This window comes from Molothrus aeneus, chromosome 2 (genome assembly GCF_037042795.1).
Source record: "Molothrus aeneus isolate 106 chromosome 2, BPBGC_Maene_1.0, whole genome shotgun sequence".
Taxonomy (NCBI): Eukaryota; Metazoa; Chordata; class Aves; order Passeriformes; family Icteridae; genus Molothrus; species Molothrus aeneus.
This window is the reverse complement of record NC_089647.1, coordinates 101,696,735-101,721,155: the sequence shown is the minus strand read 5'-3', so window position 1 is coordinate 101,721,155 and position 24,421 is coordinate 101,696,735. Positions and strand designations below refer to the sequence as shown.

At 38.3% G+C, this 24,421-nt stretch overlaps 1 protein-coding gene across 4 annotated transcripts in view; it reads left to right on the top strand.

Annotated features, from left to right (window-relative positions):
• Positions 1 to 24,421, top strand: part of SH3KBP1 (SH3 domain containing kinase binding protein 1) — a 211,680-nt gene that overhangs the window by 109,947 nt on the left and 77,312 nt on the right. For 3 of the 4 annotated variants that reach the window (XM_066545410.1, XM_066545409.1, XM_066545412.1), the window contains exons 5-7: positions 3,639 to 3,762; positions 8,978 to 9,052; positions 18,862 to 19,058. In XM_066545410.1, the coding sequence (XP_066401507.1) occupies positions 3,639 to 3,762; positions 8,978 to 9,052; positions 18,862 to 19,058 (396 nt within the window). The remainder of the gene's footprint in view (positions 1 to 3,638; positions 3,763 to 8,977; positions 9,053 to 18,861; positions 19,059 to 24,421) is intronic. The other variant, XM_066545411.1, reaches the window with a different exon arrangement.

Sequence of the window (24,421 nt, the reverse complement as noted above, 5' to 3'; positions counted from 1 at the left end):
AGTACTGCTGAGTCCATATAAGGTCATCCAAGTTCTACATGATTGCTTTCACAGTCCCTTAGTTTCTTACTTAGAAGAGATATTAAAAAACCCCAACAAAACCCCAAACCACAAAATCAAACACTCAAAAATTCCCAAAGCACATTTTGACACTTTAAAATAAAGAACCCTGAAGCTGAAAAGATTCCCTACTACAAAGTACTTGTTCATTTTTATTTTTTTCTTTTCTGCACCCGAGTTATCAAACAATTTCCAGATATATTCTGCTGTACCAGAATCCCAAGGGATGGCTGACACCTTAGGGGCATGGCTCTCTCTGAATGCACTCCCAGAATAAGCCATCAAGTGGCACTGTAGGCACCATCTTCTCTTGAGGTCTTGCTTCCAAAATTTATTTTCCCATTGGCAGTGGATGTGATTTGTTTATTTTGCCTCTTGGGAATCTATGTTTTTAATTTCCTTTCAACATGTGATTGCTTTTGTCCTTTGAGCTCAATGTTTTCCATTAGAATTTATAAACTAAGGGAGCTTTTTTCCTCTGCTTTCTGTGCTCTAGTTCTCTCAAAGCAAAAGAAAATCTGTTGACCTTGAGCTTCTCTCTCTCCTTTTGCCTGCTTCTGGCATTGCTTTTATTCCTGGGACTCTGTTTTAGTTTCAACAGCTCAGAAAGACTCTGTTATGATCCAGGGAGACTTTCTTCCTTTTGAAACCTTTCCTGACTCTGTGAATAATCTGTCAGCCTAACAGGCAAAGCTGCAGCTTGTAGAACATCTTGTGGAACAGGCCAATAGAGGAATTTATTGGAAATACACTTTAGGTCAGTGATTCCAAAGAGCTGAACATTTTAGTTCATTTAACAACTTTAGCCTATTAATTGTATAGCAAGGTGTAAGCAAGCAGCTGTGGCAGTCCTAGATTTCCTGGCAAGCAGCTGCTGGTAGAACTTCTTTTCCTGCATAGGGACATGGACTGCCAAAAGAAGCCCTCCTCTTTTTACATTGTTTGGTTCAGCATATGAACGCTGGGCATAAATCAGGACATAAATGTATAAATTCTGAAAGCACTTTGTTTTAATAGCATGGTAAGAAATTTTATTGAGTTTGTGCCTCCAGATGGATTACCCCCCATGAATAATGGATTTTCATTTGTAAGATTTTATTGGCTGTGAATTATTGCAACTTTTCAAACCATATGATAATGGAATGCCCCAGTTTGGGATAACTTAATCCTGGAGGTATTTTAGTGTCTTGTATTGTATGGATTCATCTCTAGCTGGTGTGTTTTAAGGCTTAAGGATATGTAGCAGATAGCTTTAATGTTTAAAATACTTAAAGCCTTTGATACTTTTGATGAAAATTTCCTAATAAACCTTTGGGAGGCCCAGTTTGACCTCAATCTCTAATGTCTTGCTAACATGATTCTGCATTTCCCTTGTGGAAAAAACCCCTTGATTTTGCTTTAGATTTTTTTCTGAATTTATAGAATTATTGCATACAACATGGTATTTTCAGACAATTAATTTTTCAGTCAGCTGAAAAGCTTAAAATATGCTAATGAATGATCTGAGCATATTCATGTGCAGTTTAGATTTAGCTGTCTAAAGATCTTTATATATATTTCTATACATATAAATAGAGATCCATAGATCAACACATCACACAAAGTGCTAATTTTAACTGTAAGAAAACTCTGAAGAGAAGTAAGCAAGTAATAGTAAGAAAGTAGAAGTAAGAAAACTCTGGAAGAAGTAAGCAAGTGAAAATTACTTGAGGAAAAGATGGAACTGAATGATATTGGTCACATTTTTTGTCAAGTAATCTCAGTATCTTGCAAAGCAGGGATCTTGGCAACTGTGTAAATCCTCTCATTAATCTTCTGGTCAATCAGCTAATGCAGTTATGGTTTAATATTTAGCTCTAATCAATATAGCCACGTGGGAAAAATTGAAATATTTTATGGCTCAAAGAGTCTTGGCCATTTTGTGTATTTTCTATATAACAATGATATTTTATATGGAATATAACATTTATATCAGATGGTCTTTAGAGATATAATTTGTAGAGTCTGAGTGCTGTGTATCATGCAGTTTCAGGTTTCCATATTGCTTTTTATTAGTCTGGAGAGAAGAAGACAAATATTCCCTTTTAGAGACTGATACTGTGATGTGAAAAACTGCACCTCACTGAAGCCATTGAGTGATATGTGTGCATTCTATCTTCTCAAGTAGCAGCAGGACAGTAAGAGGAACAAGATAATTCCCAGAGATGTGTTGGAGCTCACCAGTGTTACTGAGGCATTGAAGGAGGGGAAGTTTTGTCAGGGACAGATACTGAGATTAAATGAAAGTCTGGTCTGAACCACTTTCAAATTAAAAAAAATTTCAACTCGTGAGATCAAGAAATGTGGGTTTTTTTACTAAAATGTCTCATGTAGCTAAATTGAGAAAAATGCACACATTCTTCTATATTTTAAGAAAATATTTGGTTGTATTATTATGAGATTTCTTTCCTAAGGACTCAAGTTTTTCACAGATAAGTGAAAAGACTTTTTACAGACTTTTTTTCTGTGACAATTAACTAGGTTAATTTAAAGTGTGGGGTTGTTTTTTTAACAATAAAGTTAACTTTCTCTTTTCATAACTGAGGAGAAGATAGGCAGGAAAGATATGAGTCAACCATTATTGGAGACTGATGTGTCACAGACCTACACTGTCCTCTCCTGTCATATTCTTAGTGAAGGGACAGTGTCTGACAGATGAAAAACATTTATCTATCAAGAATGTGTTTAGCTGATGCATATAATCAGTCATTTCTTGCTGTGCCATTATAACCTAAAGGCATTTCTATGGGCTGTCATTTCACTGCCTGACACCACCATTCAATCCTGAATGGATTATAGAGGAGAGAGTTTGCAATTTTAAAGTGATATTTCCTCTTGGGTTTTGGCTAGGTAGTGTCCTTCCTCCTCCTGACACTATCATTATTATTATTATTCTGTATTTCGGTACCTCTTCGTAAATCTCGAGACAAATGTGCATTAGTACTATTCTTTGTTCTCCATGGGTTTCTTACATTTACACATGAATGATGTAGCAGCATTCTCAATTTCTAAAATACAAAATTTCTGATTTTGATGGGGAAGGCAAGACTGTTTTAATTATATTAAGATAACAAAATTAGATTCTCTGAGTAGCCCTTTTAAGGTGTTTCTCTTTCACCATTAATTACTTAGGGAATTCAAACAGAATCTGCAAATCACATCCACTAAGGTGATCTTGAATAGCCATACACTGTGCACTGAAAATTTACTGATTGAATGGATATCCATAAAAGTTGAAATTGTAGAGACAACATGTGCTTTCTCGTTGTTCATTTATCCTTTTATTTAATGCTCATCCGTGCTTCTGACTGCTGTCAGCACTGCTGACATTTACAGATGGGTTCATGCATCTCTCTTGTTTTCACTTACAAAGAATAAAAGAGAGGTGTTCTGGCTTGGAGCCCATGCCATGTGCTCCTTATACCCGAAATTAATTAATATAAACTATTCATGACTATTACTGCCATTTATTGAATGTATATAATGATACTCAGTAAAGTGTTGCTTATGTAAAACCCCATTTTTTTGTCTCTGTGTAGGTGGAAGAGGGCTGGTGGGAAGGTATACTTAATGGAAAGACTGGCATGTTTCCTTCCAACTTCATAAAGGAACTCTCTGATTCTGATGATGTTGGAATAGCACAGGAGGAGCAAGTAAAGTCAAGTAAGGAAAAATTTATTATTGATGTACTGTACGTATGTTTGTGTCTTTAGCTCGTAACACATTGATAGGATAGCACATTCTTATCTCTTGCTTGGAAGTGTTTTTGAATGTCATGTTCTTAATCTATGCTGAAAGGGTCAGAAGATGATGATTTATGTATACCTGCAGTGCTACCTGAGTTGCAACATTGTCAGTGCTCTCTGAGCTGTGTAAGACTTGCTGAGCCACAACAGACCAAGAGAAGAGAGAAGGCAATGATGGTGACTGCATTTGTGTTCCAGAATTAGTTACAAGGGAATTTTTGTCTTTAGAGGTGGAAAGTACAAAGTGGCTTATTTAAAGTGGAGGAATTAAAGTGCCATGCTTTCTATAACAACTCCAGTAGATGAAGGATTGGTAATTACTGGTGTGGGACATGCAGCACTTTTTCCCTCCAGGTGCTGAGCATGTTTCTATCACCTCCGACACCCACTGCCCCAGCAGCCAAAGGGAAAAGGGCCAGAAGTGGGACATGGACTTTGTTCTCTCATTTACAGTGGGCCAGTACTGCTGCAGGTGAAAAGCATGTTTGGTAACTAAGTTTGCAATAGTATAAGCATGGGAGTGGGTTGTCCTATTTATAACTTCTTGTGGAGAATAACCTGAACCAAAAGTGTGCTGTTACATTAAATGGAAAGCTGTTGGTCCTCATGTTTTTTATGTTCTTCAAGCAGCTATTACTTTTTTTTTCCTAATTCAGTGATCAAATCTGACTTTTCAGAAAAAAAAAAGTCAATTCTATTTGCGTATTTCAGGCTAATTCCACAATATTTGCAGAGGTCTTCCTATTTTTAGCACTGCAGATGTTCATTGCTATGTAGCATTCTCCTGAGATCTCTGAATAAACAGAAGTCAAAATTTACCAAAACCTTTATAGTTTACTGTGTCAATAAAAGGTAGAAAATTATAACACTTTTTTCTGTTTTCCTTATTTTTCCACTTAAGGCAAATTTTTCACCCCTATTCCATAGCACAAAAATAAGATCCTGAAAGCCCTAACACTTGCAATTATGGAAATATTTTATCTTTTTTTGTAATGGAGTACATTTTCATATGTGAATGTGTACTGGTGGCTTACACCAGTAGGTGGTCAGTGCAGTTCAAGATATTTAAATGTAACATTCCTTCAGATTGGAATTAACATATTTTAAACTTTAAAATTTTAATGTGATGGAGAGGGAGAAAGGTCATTAAGTGAAGGTGCATGTTTCAGTGAGATTGCAAGCCACTTTCTATAGTCTGTATAAGCTCTCATGAATTATGTTAGTTAATTATAAACACAGTGAGTCTTGGAAGAGCTAATTGTGTAGAGTAGTTTCAGCTCTGGAGTCTGTAGTGTTTGGTACTATATAAGTGAACAAGGTAGGTGATAATGTTTGAAATGGAATATCCCAATTTTTTCTATATGAATGAATGAGTATTCTTTCTTTTCAGGTAATTTGGTAATATATACTTCATAATAAGCATCTTAAAAATGGCTTTTAACAAAAACATACATTGGACTATGCAAAAGCAGCCACAAAGCATTAACTTTTGGCGTCCATTGTGGCCCATGCTATTTTCAGATTTGGGTTTTTGTGCTGGTTCTGACTGTTGGTGGAACCCAAACCTGTGATACCTTTATGGAGAAGGCAGCAATAAGACAAATATTGTTTTTGCATCTTTAAATGTAACTGTAGGTGGGAGATGGGTTTCCTACTTTCTTGTATTTAATTTAATGCTTTATGGCTATCTGAGGAGCTGTTAGATATACCTGTAAAACAAAAGAAGACTTTAAACATCCTGAGAGAGAGAGACAGTGACTCAAGGAACGCTGAGATTGTTATGGGCATTTTAATGTTTTTTAATTTATTTTTTCTTCAAGTAAAACTATGAATTTAAGAATTGCATTCCCCTAGGAGAATTATGGGAAATGTACCCATTCAATTTTTCTGTATGTGATTTATGTGATTGATACAGCTGTTGTTCTCCAACACATAATGCTTCATGAGGCTCTATTCAGGCACACTGAATATCTGGATTTGAAAATCTCTGCAATGAGATAGCAAAAATTTCAACAAGTTTACACAACTGACTAGGAATGATAATCTCATTCAGTCTGATAACATATTAAAAAAAAAAATTGAACAAGTAAACCCTGGAAGATTTGGCCATCAGGCTGGTAGCACTGCTGAAATGCTCTAGGTTACATCTCAGAAAGGTGTTTATTCATGCCTCTAGGTCAGCTCCTTCCTCCGTGGATGACAAGATGTGACAGCACCTTAAATCTGCAGTAATTCCTTTTTGTTCCTCTGGGAACTTTGAGTGCATCTGTATCACAGGACTTTGCAAAGTGGAATCCTTGAATATGAATTCTGGATTTTGAAGCTGGCGCTTGGGTGAGGGGTTGTACCCAGGCACTGAACTCAGACCCTAGGCAGCCACAGAGGTTCTGCTCAGCATTCAGAGGAGCCTAGACAGGGCTGGGGCTTGGTTCTGCAATCTTGAGCAGCAGCCTTGAACTGTACAGCCCAACTTGTAAAATGATAAGGTAATACTTGGCAGATTTACTGTGAGACCTGGGAAAATGGCACAAGATATGTGGAGAACTGGCACCGTGCAAATCCATGAATATTTTTAAGTTAATAATTAAATTTAACATCTTGGTTAAATTAAATTAAACTTGATTTTTAAATCACATTTTACTGACTATCTATAAAGAGAATTTTTGAAGGGCAAATGTAATTTTGGTGAACTCAAAGAAAAAGAAATACAGAAGAGAAAAATTACATAACTTGGCTTTTTAGGAATAAAGTTAATAAAAACCTATATTTCTCTGTCCTTCTGTTACAATCTACACCAGCCCCAATGGACAGAAAAAAGTCTGATTTTATTGGTTTTGTTCTGTCCATGTAAATTTTATGGCAGATCAGAGTAAACAGCCAGAAGAAAATATCTTGGTTTCTTTTCATGCTCTGCCATAGACTAACCTCAGAAGCTTGTCCAGAGCAAAAATTTCCTTTTTTGAAAATGCCTGGGGCTAGTTTTAGAAGTGCCAAATATTTCTGAATCCTGACTGTGGGACTTAGCTTGAACCTTATTTGGAAAGGTTTGGGAACCTGTGCCTCCTCTTGATGGTGTGTGCTCAGCAGGCTGGAAAGCAAGACTGTTGCAAGATCAAAATATCTGGGGGGTTGTTTCTTTGATTTTAAAGTATTTGTCCCAGCTGTAAGGTGATTGCCAAATTTCTTCTTTTCAAAGGCGCATTTTGGAATGTAAGTACAGACAGGACTTAGAGTACTCTTTGAGTAAACAGCAGTTCCTTGCTCTTTAAAGCATGCTCTTAAATGAAAATATTGCTTTTCTTGGGCCAGCTGTTACAGCATGAACAGGTAGTATGCATTATCAATTTATTACTATATTAGATACATGGATTATAAGATTATGTCCCATATTTCTCAGAGATACAGTATTAATTTTAAGACTATTTTCAATACCACTTCTTGTCAATACAGCCTGTTGAGAAGCAAAAAGATGACATGTAGTCAAAAAATTCTATTTGAGATAATCACAATTTCACATTGAGGAGGCTATTTCAATAAGCATTTAGTATATTCACAGCAGTGTCATGACAGCATTGAAAGGTGGCCTTTTGTACCTTGCTGTCTCTGATGTGCATTCTCTAAGGTACAGCTGGGCCTCATGGTATCTATCAACTATTTTTGGAACCTGTTAGTGATGACCCCTGAAAAGTCCTGGCTGCTGCTGATAGACTCATCAGCTGAAGCTTCAGTCAGGCAACCTCCTCTGTTTTGAGTTCTTAAAACTTTAGAATTCCATTACTGTCTCTCTGGCTCTCCACAGTGTCATGAAGCTTAACTTACGTTTCTCTTAGCAGTGGGTTCATGTTTGACTGTTTTAATAGCACTCTTTTAGTGGTATCCTGTAAAAAGAAAGTGTGAAGATGGATTTCTAGCATTTTTACTTCCTCATTACATAAAACATTGCATAAGGCAATGGAAACATTCTGTTTTTAATTAAACTGCAGTAACAAAACTAAGAATTAGCTTATTATAATATATAAATAAGTATAGCTTTTTATTGTCTGAAAGTCCAACAGAATGATATACAGGAGAAAAAAATCCCACACATTTTTGGTACCAAACTGGGTGTGATTCTGTGTTGTGACAATTCACATATATTGGCTATTTTGCTATAAAATTTTACTAAAGACATAAATTTTTGTGATGGTATAACTAGAGGGGATTTGGAACAAGCTGGTATTGGTATATTCTTGGGCTTGACTGGGTTTTTAAACCTGATACACAAACCACTTCAGCTGCTCATGCCTTTACCTTCACTTGAATTTCATGTCCTAAATATCAGAGCATGAGCTATCTCACTAGCAATGAAAAAAAAAAAAGATTTTGTAATAAAAATGTTATCTTAAATATCTTAGATGAGAAGGGGGATTTGGTTTTTGTAGTTTCACTGTTTTTCCTCTTAATTTTAGAATTTTGCTTTTGTTAATGTCAATGCCAAGTCACACCTGATTAAGCTTTTAGCTGAGAAACTGATTTATTCAGGTTTTAGTGTCCTATCCTTCCTACTAAGCACAGTTTAAGACCAGTTCCCATGTCCAAAAGATTTCCAATAAGTGATCTTGGAAAGAGGCAGTATTTCTGATGCCCACAGGATCCTGGTACATTAAAGAGATGTGAGTCTTTCATTGCCCTGTTTGGATGTCAGCTGTGCTTGTTCAAGTGCACTACATCTGCAGCAGGAATGTTGAGCCACTGTGAGTACATCATTGCAGTAATAATATTTTTTCAGTATTCCCCTGTGCAAGGCTGCAAAAACCAGAGAAATAATTTTATTTGCAAGTCTCACAACTTGATGGACAACAGACCAAACCTAAGAAGAATGCATTCTGTTGGACATTGTAAATAACAGCTTTAGCAAAATCATGAGATTCTGTTATCTGACATACATGCAATAAGAATATTTTAACTTCATGTACAATCAGATATGTTTGTTAATGTTCTCGTCATTTTGCTAATGAGGCTTTTAAATGTCAGTGACTGAAAATACAGATTAAAAGCTCTTCCTTTCCCTTCTTTTTACCATCATTCGATCTCTTTACCCCCACCCTGCCCCTTCTCCTTTTTTTGTCTTTCCTTCTCTTGCCTGCTGTCAGGAAAATCTGCCTTTGAAGGGACAATTCTGTACAGAGTGGCACCGGCAAAGATTGACAGCTACAGACGTTATAACAGTGAGTGTGCTCCAAAATCATCCAGCAATAGCTTCAGTCCTCTGAACTTGTTTGGTTTATCTACACTTGTAAATTGTGCCACTGCTACCCACTTATGGCTACTCTACGTGCATTTATCTGTCTGTAAGCTGAAGTCAGTTTGCTGCTGATGAACTGCCCAGCCTTAATGCAATAAGAATGCACCTGTTCCTCCTGTGCATGTGTGTGTTCTGTGTCCATACAATGTCTGTGTATAAGCCCATAGAAAACTGTGAATTACATTGGATGTTTTGGTCTCAGCTATGGTTGGAATCTTAAGACCATTTAGTCCCATCACTTTTGCCCCCTGAAATGAGAAGACTACTGATAATCACCACTAATCTTTGAATTAAAAGTCAATCTGCACTAAAAGTAAAGTTTCCATTGTGATTGTTGAACTCATAAAGTATGCTTTGCTTTTCTTAAAGGATATTTTGGGTTTTGATTTGTTTGAAGTTTTCTTTTTTGGTGATTTTAAAATTTATTTTTACTGCGTGCTCTTCATTTGGCATTCTGTCTTTGACAGTTATTACTCACAGCATTCTGGCTGATACATTTTTTCTGCCAAGGAGAGTAAAAGATATAAAGCTCTTTTCATTTCATGTTCAGGTTTTTGGCTTCTGCTTTTTAAAAGAAGGGCACATCCTGTTTTCATGTTCTTTTACTGCCCTGGTAATATAGAAAAGGAGAGAATGGTTATATCAGATGCAAGACAGAGGAAGCAAGGAAGACAGAAATCTGTCCTTCCACCTGTTTCCTCATGGAGAAATCTAGCTGGAAGATTCACATTTGGTGTGTCTAAGTGCAAAGTGTTCAGTTCTGTCTTCCAGTGAACAGGATGTTGTGCTAGCTTTGGCATCTGCTTTTGCCTGAGAGAGCTTTCCCTTGAGAGGATCCATGCTGTGCTGCCCTTCTTCCTCCTTAATGGGTGGGAGTGTTTGGTCTTCTACCTCTGAGGACTTCTGTCTTATGCATGTTGACAGCAAAGGAGGAAGCAGTTCAAGTCACATTATTCTATTCTGATATTTGCCCTTACACCTTTTTTTTTTTTGCTTTTCTTAACAAATCTGATCTTTTTTTAAACAAAAATCTATGTGAATGTGTGCAGCTCTGAGTATTTCCTTGTGGAAAATTATCTCCCTGTCTACCAGAATTCATTTTGCAGCTCTTTGCAAGCTCCAACCAAGCCCTTGCTCTGGCTGGAGCAAACCGTGTGGTTGATAGTCTTCAAATTTTTGTGCTGCTTCTCACCTTATATCTTCATGACTGCTTATCAACCACTCAAATTTCATGCTTCTTGCAGAGTTCTTAGACCATCATGCCCTCTAATCCACCCATCTGATAAGCACGATAAGGATTTATGGAGTTAATTTCCAGTACGCCTGACTTTGTACATAAAGATGAAGCTTCAAATCAGATTCGAGGTCTGCCTTTGGAGCCTTTAATTTCATAATCTTACTGGGTAGTGCTGCCCTAATATTACCTTTCCAAGTTTTCCAAAAGCCTGCTCTCCATGCCCAGCCTGTTACTCATTGAGGGCCAAATCATCCTTCCCCTCTTCTCAAGTCATCTAAAGTAAGCATAACTGAAGCCAGGAAGAATTCAGTCACCTTTTGTGCCAGAGCTCTGCATTTAGTTCTTCTTGTTAATCACACTGGCCCATTGTTGTGCCATGTCAAAGAGAGGAAATTGCAAACTGATTTCAGAGTGCAGGATTGGTTTGATGTCTGGAGGAAAGCTTGGTAACCAGCTGCAAGAAGACAGCTTAACCCACAGTAGATTGTCTCACATTGCTCTGGGCAAATACCCATCTAAACTTTGTTTTTAAAGCTGATGAAATATATCTGTTTATACTACCTGGAGTTGGTTTACCTGGAGGTTCAATTCTACCTCCCTTTGCATTTGGTTGAGACTTGCATGTTTTTTCATGCTGCAGAAGTGTGTTACTTTCTCCATAAAGCTGCATCTCAAAAGGCCAGATATCCAGCTACACTTATGGCCTGTTTGTTGCTTTTTGGGTTGGAACTGGGACTGAGGAATTGGTAATACACAAAATCAGGTCAAATGGAGCAGTCTTAAACAAAACAAGGGTTTCACTGCTGTTACTATCAGAGATGCTCTTGCCTAAACTAACAGACGAAAAGGAGGGTGTCTTACTCTCCCTGCTTCATCTATTTACAGCTCACTTCCTGCAAACTTGCTCATCATGCTCTCCCTGAACAAGCTGACTGGTGCTGCAGCCAGCTCCTTCCATTTCACGTCTCCTCTATGGTCCATATTTTTAGGCAAATATCCATGAGCTTATGTCTCCAGTGAAAACCATTTGGAGACATTCCACAGAATTGATTTCATTTAGAGATGTCTGGTTAAAACAACTCATAGCTGCTCTAATTCCAGCTTGTTGATTTCTCTGTAAGTTAAGCTGGAGTCAGTTCATAACTTTAGATTAGTTATGCCTAGGCAGTGCTTGGATTCACCTGTATCACATTGCATGAAGTGTTGCTCAACTTTGCAATTAAGCTTAGAGCTTTTACTTCACAAACACATGCTCAGTGCTAAATACTTTTATTTTGAAAGTCATTTTCCAACTGCTGCGTTTAAAAGGCACTTTCTTACTTAACCAAGGCCTGTAATAGCTGTTGAATTGGTCGCTGCTTCTAGAGATACCTTCCACTGAAATATGCAAGATTATCTCCTGCAGAAACACCCAGCCTTGCCTTTTTATGCTGACATGGCTTTCTTGGTCATGAGGTGTGTGCCAGGCTCTGCTCAGCAACAATTCCAGCTCCTTTGGCATTCTGCTCATCAACCTGCTGTCAGAAAATCTTTGCTGCTGCATATGCTGGGTGAAGAGAGAAGCAACAAAAAACTTGTCATTTTGTTGATCACAACCCTCTTTTCTCTCATCCTGCAACTTTCTTGCACCTCCACGAACAACGCTTCTTGGATTTCTAATTTTTTTATTTTTACTGATTTAGTTTCTCTTTCTTGCTTCGCTTTCTTTTTCTTCAAAGATGCAATAACTGAGGAACAGTGCAGATAAAATGCTTGATTTGACAAATATTTGCCTCTCTTTCCTTATATGTGGATCCACAATGCTGTCAGTAATAGCTATTAGATATAATGGAAGAAGATCAGGATCGTTGAAACAGAAACATTCGTGAGTAACCTCAATTGTGTTTTGTGTTTTCTATTGCTCCACCACTTTTTTTTTACCCTTTTTTTGTCTCCCTCCCCTTAATTCTTGAGGAATTATGGCTGGTCAGAGTTCTGAGAAATCAATATGGCTGATGTATTTATGATGTTCTAAACCCCATTTAGGAGTCTCGGAATGTGAACAAAGTTCAATGAATGAGCAAAATGTGGATTTTAACAGTTCTGAAAAGAGGACAGTTACAACTTTGTATTTCTCCTCACCTTGTTACAACTTGCTTGCAAAAAAGAGCTTGTATCAAATACACAGCTGCTACAGGTGCTGCGATGAAAAATAACATCTGAGAAAGAAAAATTATAAAATTGCGGGAGGGAAATTTTCATGATTAAAAATTAGCATCCTGTTTTCTGGAGAACAAATATACAGATGATGTGGGACTGGGGGCTGTGTGTGGAAAAATTACGTTGACCAGGGTGAAATGTGAAATCCTTCTGTTGATTGGTATTCCCACTACCAAGTGGTTTTCCATGAGTTTCACAAAAGACCTGCTTGGTGAGTGGCAGGTGAAGAACCCTGCTGCCTGTGGCTGCTTAACTCTCCTTCCACGTGTGATAACGTGCCTGTACTTGGTGAGGGTGGTGAAAAAAGTAGCTCCCAAATGAAGAGGACAATGGCTGTCTACAGTTGTAGAGCTCCTAAATAAATGATTATTCCTGTTTGCTCTTGGGGAAGTGGCTGGGGAGGTGGGGAAGCCACCAAGTTCTGTACTGATGGCTCTGTGCTCGTGCTGCAGAAGATGCTTGTGCTGCATCACCCTCAATGCATGTTGCTACATGGGGCCAGGCACTGCTCCCCTTCCCCTTGCATGACCACTTGTGCAAGCATAGAAATCTTGGGGCATTTCTTATGTGGCAAGAACTGTTATGCAAAGGAAAATGAACGTGTTGAAAGCAAATGACAAAATATTCAGCTAACATAGTTACATTTTTTCAAGAAATTACTGAGAATAACAAATAATTACTAATATTGAGCTAGTCTGCCTCAGTTATTTGTACATGTATAATCACTCTTGGTAAAGAAGCATTAATTTGTGTTTTGAAAGAATGAATTTATTAATCTTTAAAATAAGCAGAATCAACATGTCTTTCTTTTGCAGTAGTATTTAGAATCCAATTTAATTTTCTGGTTTTGATTTTTTTATGACACTGGAATGTTGTTGGGGATGGCTTCAACAAAATACAGGATTTTGATAGAAAGCAAGCTCAAGACTAATACCTTATAGGATGTGGGTATTTGTTCTGTGTTCACCAGTATGTGAGGAAAAGGAAGAAGGACAGTTCCTGTCTCATCGACTGCAATTACCATGTGTAATTTCAGCACCTTTGTCATTCAGATCGGTCACCCGGGCGTTCCATGCTGTCATTCTCTAAATAGAAGGAAAAGGCATATTTCCCCTTGCTTTCCTTCCCTTCCATAAAAGAAGAAAAACCCAATAAGCTTCATTTACAAATGTCTTTGTTCTATTAAACACAGTTGGCAATGTTTCTCTCTGGCTGCCATACCAGATCAGGAGATCCTTTGCATTGTCTCAGGTGTGTGCCTCTGAACAGCTGCCATTGCTTAGCAAGGCTGAGAAGTGCTTAGAGGGCCAGAACACCACTGGCCTTTACTGTGTCAGTGGTCCAGGGCCATAAATTGTCAGCAGAGAGTGCAATCCAGAATAAAGAACAAAAATTAAATTGCCAAATAATAGCCCAAAATAGAAAGCTCTGTAACCTTAGAATGTATTTCCTTTTCTGCCCTGCCATTTTAAGCTATTTAGAAATAATTTGTTTCCTGCTTTGAATGGAGTTAATTTTACCACAGCTGTTTATTTTTGTTTTAACAGCTTTAGTTACACAGCCCTTTATCATCCCTAACTATCTTTCTGATTTAGAATCCTGGTTTGATGCCAGCACAGCTCTGAGAGGCTGTTTCTGAATTAAGTCTGATGTTGTGGTCTCTTTTTAATCCCTGTTTGAGCTAATCTGTTTTGGTACATTTCAGAATGTTGCTCTCAAAAGACCTGTAACTGCTATAGCAGGAGTGTGGTGTGTTTGAAATGTCTTGAGGAAGCTAATCTCTTTTATATACCCATAGAGGAAAAAATATGTGAAGTGCGAAATTCCTCCAGACAGTTTTGAGAAAATTTAATCTTCATGAATACTAAGTGAGCTTGCATTTTTAAGGAAAATGAATCAATAAAGAATCAAAATTCTGAGTGTTTTTAAAAAGCTGTAGACCCATATCTTGTTCCAGCCAAAAGCTGGGAACAGTCGGCCCCTGGGAATTTTAACTCCTTCCTGGTGATGGTGCCCTTGTTCAGACTTCAAGGAACTTACTAGAAAAATGCAACCAGTGCTTAGATTTGAGCTCTACCTTGTGGTGCTACAGATGATTCAGCAACAATAAATCTAGGTAAAAGAATAACAGTTTTGCTTATAGAGCCAGAAATGTGAAGTGACACTACCAAAAGACTTGAGAAATATTAAAGTTCTGAAAAACTGTCCTCTTATTAAGACTGATGTGATAGTAATCATGTTAGTGAGCACCTTATTGATGTTATGTTCTTAGCTTGTCAGCTCTCCAAATACTGACAGAGAGCTGACAGATTCTAGAGAAATTCTGCTTAAAAAAAAAAAAGCAAAAATAGTGAGAGACTTGACTACTGTGGCTTTTATCCTATATTGGCTTTATTTGAAATACTTAATAGGCTTACAAGAAGAGAAAGATGTTCTCAGTGTTTCTGAGGAGAGCAGTTTGCTGAGCTGCTGGCCTCACCTCGAGCTCAACTCCATCTCTGTGGTAGAGCACAGCTGTCCCAGGCTGAGTGGGTGTGATGGGCAGCAGAGAGGGGACTGTGACCTCTGAAATTCTCTCCAGCTTTTAATGTTCACTTAGCAGCCTGACCTTCCTGATAGTTATGGCTCTTCATGAAGAAAATTTCGTACTTAAAATTCATAATCTGACAGTCTGTGTCACTCAGGTTCCTGCCTAGATCCCAGCTGTGTTCATGGGCTACATTTATCTTTTGGAGAAACTATCCAGCCAGCTGTGTTCTGCCACACAGATAAGCTATTTGCATAGTGGCAAAAAATTCCATGTAAAGCTGAATGAAAAAAAACCAACAACCCCCCCAAACCACCTAAAACACAAAAAAAAGAGGAACATTTTTCTGGTTTTAAGAGGAAAGGTCACCTGAGCCAGGTTGCAGGTGCACCAAGAGAACTGCTGATAGATACATACTGATACATATATATACACACACATGTATGTATCACACACACATATAAATGTATTAGGGAACAACCCAATGGAGAGAGTTTATCAGGCAAGGATGGGCATAGTGTTGCAAATCCTTGCTTCCAAGATTTTTATCTGTCCAAATCAGAAGAGTGTATCTCATGTACCTGGACAGGAAGATAAGAGAGAGTCTCTTTAGCATGCCTTTAATAGTAAGAGCATGTTAGACTATTTTCTACAGGACTGTTCTGTACTCAAGCAATTCATTATTCTTTCTAAATGTTACTGCAGATTCTCAATTTATCTGATTTGTTTTACAGTTTCCACCGCATACAGTTCTTCTCTTTTGTCCCCTTTGTCTCTAGACCCCATCATGTTGTGGTAAGAGCACAAGCAGGACTTTTACTGATTTATTTAGCAAAGTACAGAGAACTTCTTGGTTTGGGTCAGTCAAAAATAATTAGATTAGGTCATTTTCCCAGTTGATCTGGAAGAACTCTTTTTAACTTTGAAGGAGCTTTATATCTCATCACTCAAATGCAATTTAGTTTGGACAGGCCACACTTCTGTCCATTCTGTCCTCATTAAAATAAAAAAAAGAAAAAGAAGCAATGCTGTTGTTTCCTATGTTGCTTTCATTTTGAAGACTGTATACTGAGATAGCTCTGTGGCAATATAGAGAACAAACAACTCTTGGATTATCATCAAGCACAGATGGGTGATGCTCAGGAAATCTGTTGTGGGCCTGAGGTGAGGCTTCTGATACAAAGTGTGGTGCCTCATCACAGAAGAATGGTCATAAAAGCTGAAAATGCCGTAATGAAAAACAAGTGATGACCCAGAAACAAACAAAAGCTTTATTCTTATTAGATCCCCTTGACATTTCTGATCTTTCTTTCATGTACACTTCAAAGATCTGAAGTCCATGTGAGACCTGTTGAGTAATTCTCACAATTACTTTCATATTTTAATTCCATCCACTCTCTGAAGTCCAGATCTTCTTCTTCCACAATTAGGGATGCAGAGAACCTATTTTAATAACCTATTTTAAACATGGTTTTTATGTTCATTTCAGGGAGTGGCAGTCATGGATTCTTATCAGCTACTTCTGGAGGGAGGTGTCTTCACTGCTTTTTCCCTCCATCACAGAATAGTTTGAGATTTTGGCAAGGATGACAGTAGAAACCTTTGCCAGAGGGTAATTTTCCATATCAAGAGATTTTGTTCAGCTAAAAGACAACGATCACTACAATCTGAGTTTTTTGAGTTGTGGAAGTTTTATAGTCAGCATAGTCAATTGCTGACCATTGTCTTTGCAGTTAGAGGTGGTAAATAAAGTTGATTTTACCTTCTATCTCAGCTAGAGCCCCAGTGACTTATAATTTGCAAAGCTGGAGAAGGTCCAGCTGGTAGAATGTACAGCTTCCTCACTTACTGCTCAAGTCAGAGCAAGGGGAGGGAACGAGAAAGGGGCAGTGACTTTGCCACACTGCCCAAGGAGATTTATACCTGTCTGGCTTAATTTACCCTTAATTTACCCTTGCCTCTCTGAGTGCCTCTGCTGGAAACACTGTGCAGTGGCTCTGTGGCACTGGGCAGATAACCACTCCTCTCCTGCCCTCCAGAACTCCAAGCACCATCACAGTCAATGCTTAAATTCCTTGGTTAATGATTTCCTGAGGTCTGGAACAGAAGTAGTGCACAGAATTTACTTTAGTGATGGTAGGCATGCTACCATAATAAATAAGATTTGAGGTTTTCTCCCAGGCCGATCTTAGAAAAATAAAACATAAAGAAATGAAGACTTTTGCATATTTAAGAAGAATATTGTAATTTAATTATTTAATATTCATTTAAATTGCAATCCTGCTCAGCTTCTGGAGCAAATAACTTGTTCAGTGTTAATTGACCTGAATACCTGATTGAATAGAAATGTTACTGATGTTCAACAATAGCTGCAGCAGCCACTCAGGAGGCTAGAGGGCCAAAGTGTTTTGTTTAGTCTATAGTCTTTCTGTTTGTTTCTAATTGGGAACTATCTCTAATTCTGCTTTTATACTCCTTTCATGTTAAAGATACAGAAAGTGTCAGGGCAGCATATCATGGCTTTCCTGTTTTTGGCTATAAGTCCTGATCTGACATGATTCTATTTCCCAGTGGCAACCTGGTTTGAAACCCATTTAACAGATGAGCCTCTCGTGTCCTGGATCCTGAAGGTGTACCTGGAGGCCTCAGGACTTGCACTGGGTTCTGTGGTTCATCTGTACTGTCAGCCTTTCATGATGAAAATCAATTGCCATTGTTTTGTCAACGTTGATATAGAAGTACTTAAGAAGAAAAGCTTATTTGAAATTCTTCTTCAACATGCAAGATCCACATCTGTGACATCAAGAGTGCTTGTTAGGGACATGTGAGGATTTGAGCTTCTTCTTGTTAGGTAGAATTCGTGCTGTAGTAGCGGCAATTGCTGTGGTTTTCCTGGAAACAGTTCTTGCAGGGAGGTGGATTTAAATGGTCTAGGGAAGGAAACTTCAGTGGGTCACTTTGTCCTGCCTGTGGCTGTTTGACCTGATACACCCTTCTGTAAAGTGGCTGAAACACCCTTCTGTAAAGTGCCACCTTATTGCATCTGTGGCCTCTGCAATTCAAGCAGCAGATATTTTCAGATAAATGCCAAAAAATTTTCCTATTCACTGGAAGAAGTAATGCAAATCAGAACGTCAGTTTTGATCTGTTATATTCCTAGAGGAGAGTGTGCATGGGTGCTTTTCTTATGAGGCTGTCTATGCTGCAGAGAGGTTTAATTTTCAGCAGGGAACATATTATGCAGCTTATTTGATTGCAAATTTGTTTGAACAGCTTTCAGCTTTATATTTCCCAGTTAGGTAATGTAGCTTTAGATACTAATTGCATAATTGGCTTGAGTCACACAGATTTAAGGTACAGCATGCCTGATCTGACTGCTTGTTAGCTTTATGTGACTTTATACAATAGGAGCCTTACAGCTGAATTTAACTCTTTTTTTTTTATTGAGGTCTCTTCCAAAGAGGTTTTGCCTGAGGAATGAGGATTTTCTTGGTACTCAAGGAATCACCATCCTCATTTGTGAAGTTTTGATGCTGGAGTATGCATGTTTTATGAATTTGTGGGTTGGTGTAATTTCTAACCAGTACACCAATGTGATGATATAAAGTCATTTTTCAAAGCCAAAATGAGTGCACGGCACAGAGAGCATCTTCTCTACCTGTTTCTTGTGGTTTCCTTTTCCTCTAGAGGATGGTGGGAGGGATATTTTCCACTCACAATCTGATCTTAAAAGAGTGAGTTTCACACCTTTCATCCCTCCTTTTCACAGGCCTAAAAGATGCTACAGGCTCTGAGAGTGACGGTGGTGACTCTTGCAGTACAAAATCAGAAGGAGCCAATGGAGGCACGACAATCCAACCCAAAAAGGTCAAAGGTGTTGGCTTTGGAGATATCTTCAAAGACAAACCCATAAAGCTACGACCAAGGTCAATAGAAGTTGAAAATGACTTCCTCCCAGTAGATAAGGTATGTGTTCTTCATTAATTGTCTCTTGGGTTTAAAGAAGTTTTCATCTTAGAGTTTTAAGTTCTGTCACTGGCCAAAACTTGAAGCTTTATGGTCGTCATTTCCTAATCTTTCTGTAGACAAGGTTCTGCTTTTTCTTATTTTTCCCTCAGACCAGAAAATGGATTCCAGTGAGGTTAGCTGCATGATAAAATATTTTTAAAAAATAAAAAATTAATTGCTCTCAAATATGTTCTTTAGGGAAACAAACAAAGAAGTCCATGGTTTCCAATGAAGTCACGACTTTAAAAAAAATCTGTGAAATCCTTCCTTTAAATGAACACTCAGATTTGCATAGAGTTACTGATGTGCTGAGAAGTGTTAGGAGGCTTCCACAGCCTCAAGTTCTGCTATGGGCATAGTTACATGATGCATTTTATTTCACCCCCAGTCCCCACCAGTGGTGATTTTAGGAAGCTCCTGGGCTCTTGATACCTGGTGTGGCAACTTCTCACATTTGGATTCATGCTTGTCCACTTGTCTGTAGAAACAGGCACTACAACAATTACCTTTTTTGGCCTGCAAGATTTTTTTTTCAACCTAGATAATTTCAGTGATCTGATTTATAGCACAGCACCTACTCCCACATCCACCCTGAGTTACAGTAGTACAGGAGAAGAGGAGGTCTTGCAGAGAGAGATGGAAACTTCTGAACTAAATTATGCTGAGGGACATTTGGTTAATATTTTGCAGGTGACCATTTTTCATTTAGTATAAAGAGGGTAGGGAAGAGCTGGAATAATCTAAATAAAGGAAAAACCTAGACTGGATTACTGCTTGACCATTACTGACTTCTTCAAAACCTGCTTGCCTTCTGTTTCTGGGTGGACTTCCTAACTCACATGCAGGGCTTTGCAGAAGCATTTCTTTTCATTTGAAGTAGTTCGAAAGTCCTTATGTAGTGGCCTTCATTTCTTGAAGGAAAATCTTACTCCACTTTATAATTATGTGAAGTCTTACCTTTGTTTTGCACAAACAACTAACACGTTTTTTACCCAGCCAAAAATGGAATATACAATTTTCAGGAAACTTGTAACACAGACATTCCTTCCCATGTCTTCAGATTCTCCTAAAATTGCCATAGTTAGTAGAAAATAATGGCTTCATTTTGTAAACACAATCCATCATTTTTGTTTGCAATGTGTAGATAACTAAAGGCAACACTTCTTTCCTGTTGATGCTTTTTTCCTGTCTAGGATTAGGTTAACCTTTGAGAAGTGCCATTTAGAGGCTTCAGCACTGTGATCTTTGCCTGCTCCCAGCACCAAAACATGGGGCAGAGACATGACATCTGTCAGGACTGCAGACCACCAACCTCCCTAAACATTTTTTTCCCTGCTGCAAGAAATTTCTCCCTTATCATTGCCATGTTCTTTACCATTTAATGCTGGGTGTAAGAGAATCCTGCATTAAGTTGGCCATCACTATAGCAAGGTCCAATTTAGCCTGAAAGCTCTGCATACTGGTTCAAGTGTAGCAAGGCATGAAGAGTTCCAAATTGTGCATATTTTTCTCAAGCAATGTAGTTTTTAAGGGGATCTTTGCCCTGTTATGTGTATTTATCATTTACAAGTAGCCTTGGTTTTTCAATAACTTGTAAACTTCTGAAGGAGTAAAAATGCTTTCCTCTATTCCCCCTTTTTAATTTTTTTTAAGCTTTCTGAAGTTTGGAGACCCTAAAACTCTTTCTGTTGCTTCTTTATATAGAGATATTGATGAAACATTATTGATGTAATGATAATTTTAACTTTTTTGATTTAAAATATTTCCTAACAACAGTTGTTTTTTAAAATACATCAGTAAGCTACTGTGAGGATTTTATAAAGTGGGATTATTTATAACATGATATTTCTCGTGTAAAATGTCAGTCCCATTTACAGAAGAATCAGCAGGGTCTTATTTTGTTGGTGTTATCACTTTGTGTTCTAATATGTTTTCAATTTTATGAATCATAAGCTTAGATCATATTTCACACAGAATTACTGGGGTGTTAAAAAGGCTTTTACACAAATATTGGCAGGAACATGAAGGCAGAAAGGTTTGCTGCCATCTGAGCAGAAGCAGATGCCATTAGGGTCTCCTGTAAATCACCAGGCAGTTTAATGTGCTTCAAGTGTTTGCTCAATGGCAACAGTGTGGGATACAATCACCCTTGCCTTCTAAGGTGATCAATAAACTCTCAATAAAAAGCAAAACTGAGGAATTGAGTGAAACCCCATTGGTTTTATTGGTGCGGAGAATTCATTGCTTAGCTGTTATTTGTTCTGAAATCACAGAGGCAGATTATCCTAGGGAAGTTAATGATGCAGTTGTGGGAGAATTGTTTGAGCAGAACTATCAGAGCTCTGCTCGTTTAGAGAAATAGAAGAATCAAATACTTATTATGCTTTGTAGTCCATTTCATTGCCTGTTGGTGCTGACAAGTCGACCACTGGCAGTGTGTAAGCAGAATGAGGTTCCTGAGGCTTGGCTGTGACAAATTTCCATTACTGATAAATGTAACTGAACTGATTTACAATGCTGCACATGCCTGAAGTCATGGACATGTGCAGTCATAGTCAAACTCACCAACAGATGAAAAAATTTTAGAAGAAATTTTTAGAAGAAATATTGTATGCATGCAGACAGGCTGTGTGTCCTGAGAAAATTCAGGGTAATGCTCTTGAAGCAGCACAATATTTATGGTCAAATAGAAATGCCTGTCTTACATGTCTCACCTCAGCTCTGCAGCTTCAACACATTTAAACAGGTGCTTGTGCTTACTTCTTTTTTTCCTTTTTCATTTTGAAGTAGCATATCTAAAGCTTCTGTTGCTAGGTTGGACTTCCTTCCAATATAATCTGTATGTGCTTCCATTGTTCTAACAAGCTATCATTTTTTCCTCTCCTGTATCTAAGAATAAACCTCTACAAGTACAGGAAAATAAACAATTCATTTGGTTATTTCATAACCAATACATTTCTTAGTCTGAGTTAACTGTATTGGGTTGATTTGTGAGTTGAGGATTCAGCTTGGAAATGCTAAGACCATGATAGATTAATATAAACTGTCTTTAAAAGCTATTTTTATCTTTCTGAAAACTGTCCTTACTTCAGAAGACACTATTACGAGTATTTTTTACATTTTCCACTTGAGATGTATTTGTAACTTTCTTCAGGCAAAACTTTTATTGTTGGCTAACCATGGTGGATTAGATTAGAGCTAGATTTCATGAACATCCTTTGATGAGATCACAGTACTGTTTGCCACAACTTAGTGTAAATTATATACTCAGCCATCAGCCCAGGGAGTATTGCAGACTGTAATGATTTAATATAACGGGGGAGGTTTTCATGACTCTAGAGTCAGCAACTTGTAAGATCTAGTTAACTGCTGTTTAGGGATCCTTACTGCAAAGCACTGAATTCCTACAGAAATTTTTTTTTTTTAATATATATTCAGTATGTTTTGGATAGGAGAAATGGAGAAGAACTAATGGAAGTAGACACAAGGGCTAGAAGGGCTAGAAGCTCTTGTCAATTATTAAGTCTACCTGTCCTTTGTAATAAGATAAAAATTTGTAAACTCTGAGACTGAATGCCTGCAAGGTCTGAGTTCCTATTTTGAGCTGGCAAGCAGGGAACCCAGAAACTGTGCTGAGAGTGTTTTTGCACACCTGTTCTGACAGTTCCTGCCTGCCTGCTTGCAGAAAACATTTTTACCCCTAATTTTCAGTTGTCATTTAAAGAGAAGTCTTTGAGATACACAAGTTGGAGGCTCCTCCTGTGTTTCTGAGCCAGCTGAGGATGTGCCTGAGCTCTGCCAGCCCTGCCCTGTGGCACCCGTGGTGCATGGCCAGCCCTGGCTCTGTGTGCCACGTGTGCCTGCAGCTCACTGCCACTTGCTTTGCCTCTCCCATGCCTTTGGAAATGCTTCTCCCCTAATAGAAATGTTGGAGTCAGTGCTCAAAATCCTGAGATTAAAAACAGATGCAAGCAAAACCACCTGGTACTGACTAGCAGCACTATGAAAAACTCCTGCTGAGGCAGAGAGCACACAGTGGGAGCACCAAGTGTGTGTGCAGCACTTTGCACTTGAAAGCACAGGTTTCTCTGGCATTCCTTTCTTCAGAGACAGCCACCAGCAGTGGCAGCAGCAGACGTGGCAAGCATCAGCAGTCTGTCAAATTCCGTGTAGGAACAGAGGAGGCACTCATCTGTTCAAGCTACATCCATGTTCTGCTCTGAAGCTTCTGTCTGCCACAGTCTGGCATCCCTGTCCTAACCATTTATTCTAGTGCCATCTTGTGAGGAAAGCTGCAGGGGAGGAAGGACCCTGACCCCTTCTGCAGCTGTCATGAGAGCAGGGCTGCCTGCAGCAGGGTCCCTCACCTTTGCTGGTGTAACTTCCCATTCCTTGTGGAAAGAGGATTTATGTGTTTCTTTCATTATGTGAAAAAATAGTACAGGTTTGCAAATGGTGGCTGATGTCATGAGGCAGCATGGACATTATAAATAAATACTTTATAATATTTACTACCCTATTCTGGAGGATTAAGAAGGAGGGGTAGGGGAATTAAGATTGACAGGGAGAGTTGAAAAGCAGCTTGCCCTATTTTGGGGAGGCAGACTCAAAGCAGGATCTAGCACTAAGGGAATAGAATGGGAAATGCAGAATTAGGTTTAAAGAGAGGTATAAATTTGCTAACTTCAGCTGGCAGTGATTTTCTGCTGAGTCACTGAACTGTGCAATGTGAGTGAAGAGTGACTCCTGATCTTCTGTATGCTTCCTTCCCTTCCATGCTATCCCATCTGTGCTTTCAAGTTCTGTCATTTTGGTTTCTAAAATGTTCAAGCTGTCTGAACAGAGTTGTCCAGGTATCAATGACAGGGTTCAGCTTACACATCAGCATGCACTACTGGTTTTTGGCAAAGGATTGCCAGAAAGGTCTGTAACACACAAAAGATGTGTGTTACTTGTGTTACTCACACACTGGTTTGTGCTGCCTGTGATGTTTTACTAGGGTTTTTTGGGGGTTTTTTGGTTTTTTTTTAAGCAGCTATTTGACTATTTGACTCTAAATAATTCCAAGTTAGTTGTCCATGCCACAAGCCTTTACATGTATACAGTTGGACTTTATTCAGGAAGAATTTATCAGTGTGAAAGAAACACACCAACCATATGCATGAAAGTATTTTCAACTGTTTCTGACTCAAGCTGCTTGAAGAACATCTTAAAATAGAAGCAGAGTAGTGTAGAAATATTGATAGTACAAGTTATTCCTAAAAGCAACGTGGAAGGTCTGATCTGTCCTCCTGGGGCACAGCACTGGGCTTCTGCCAGAC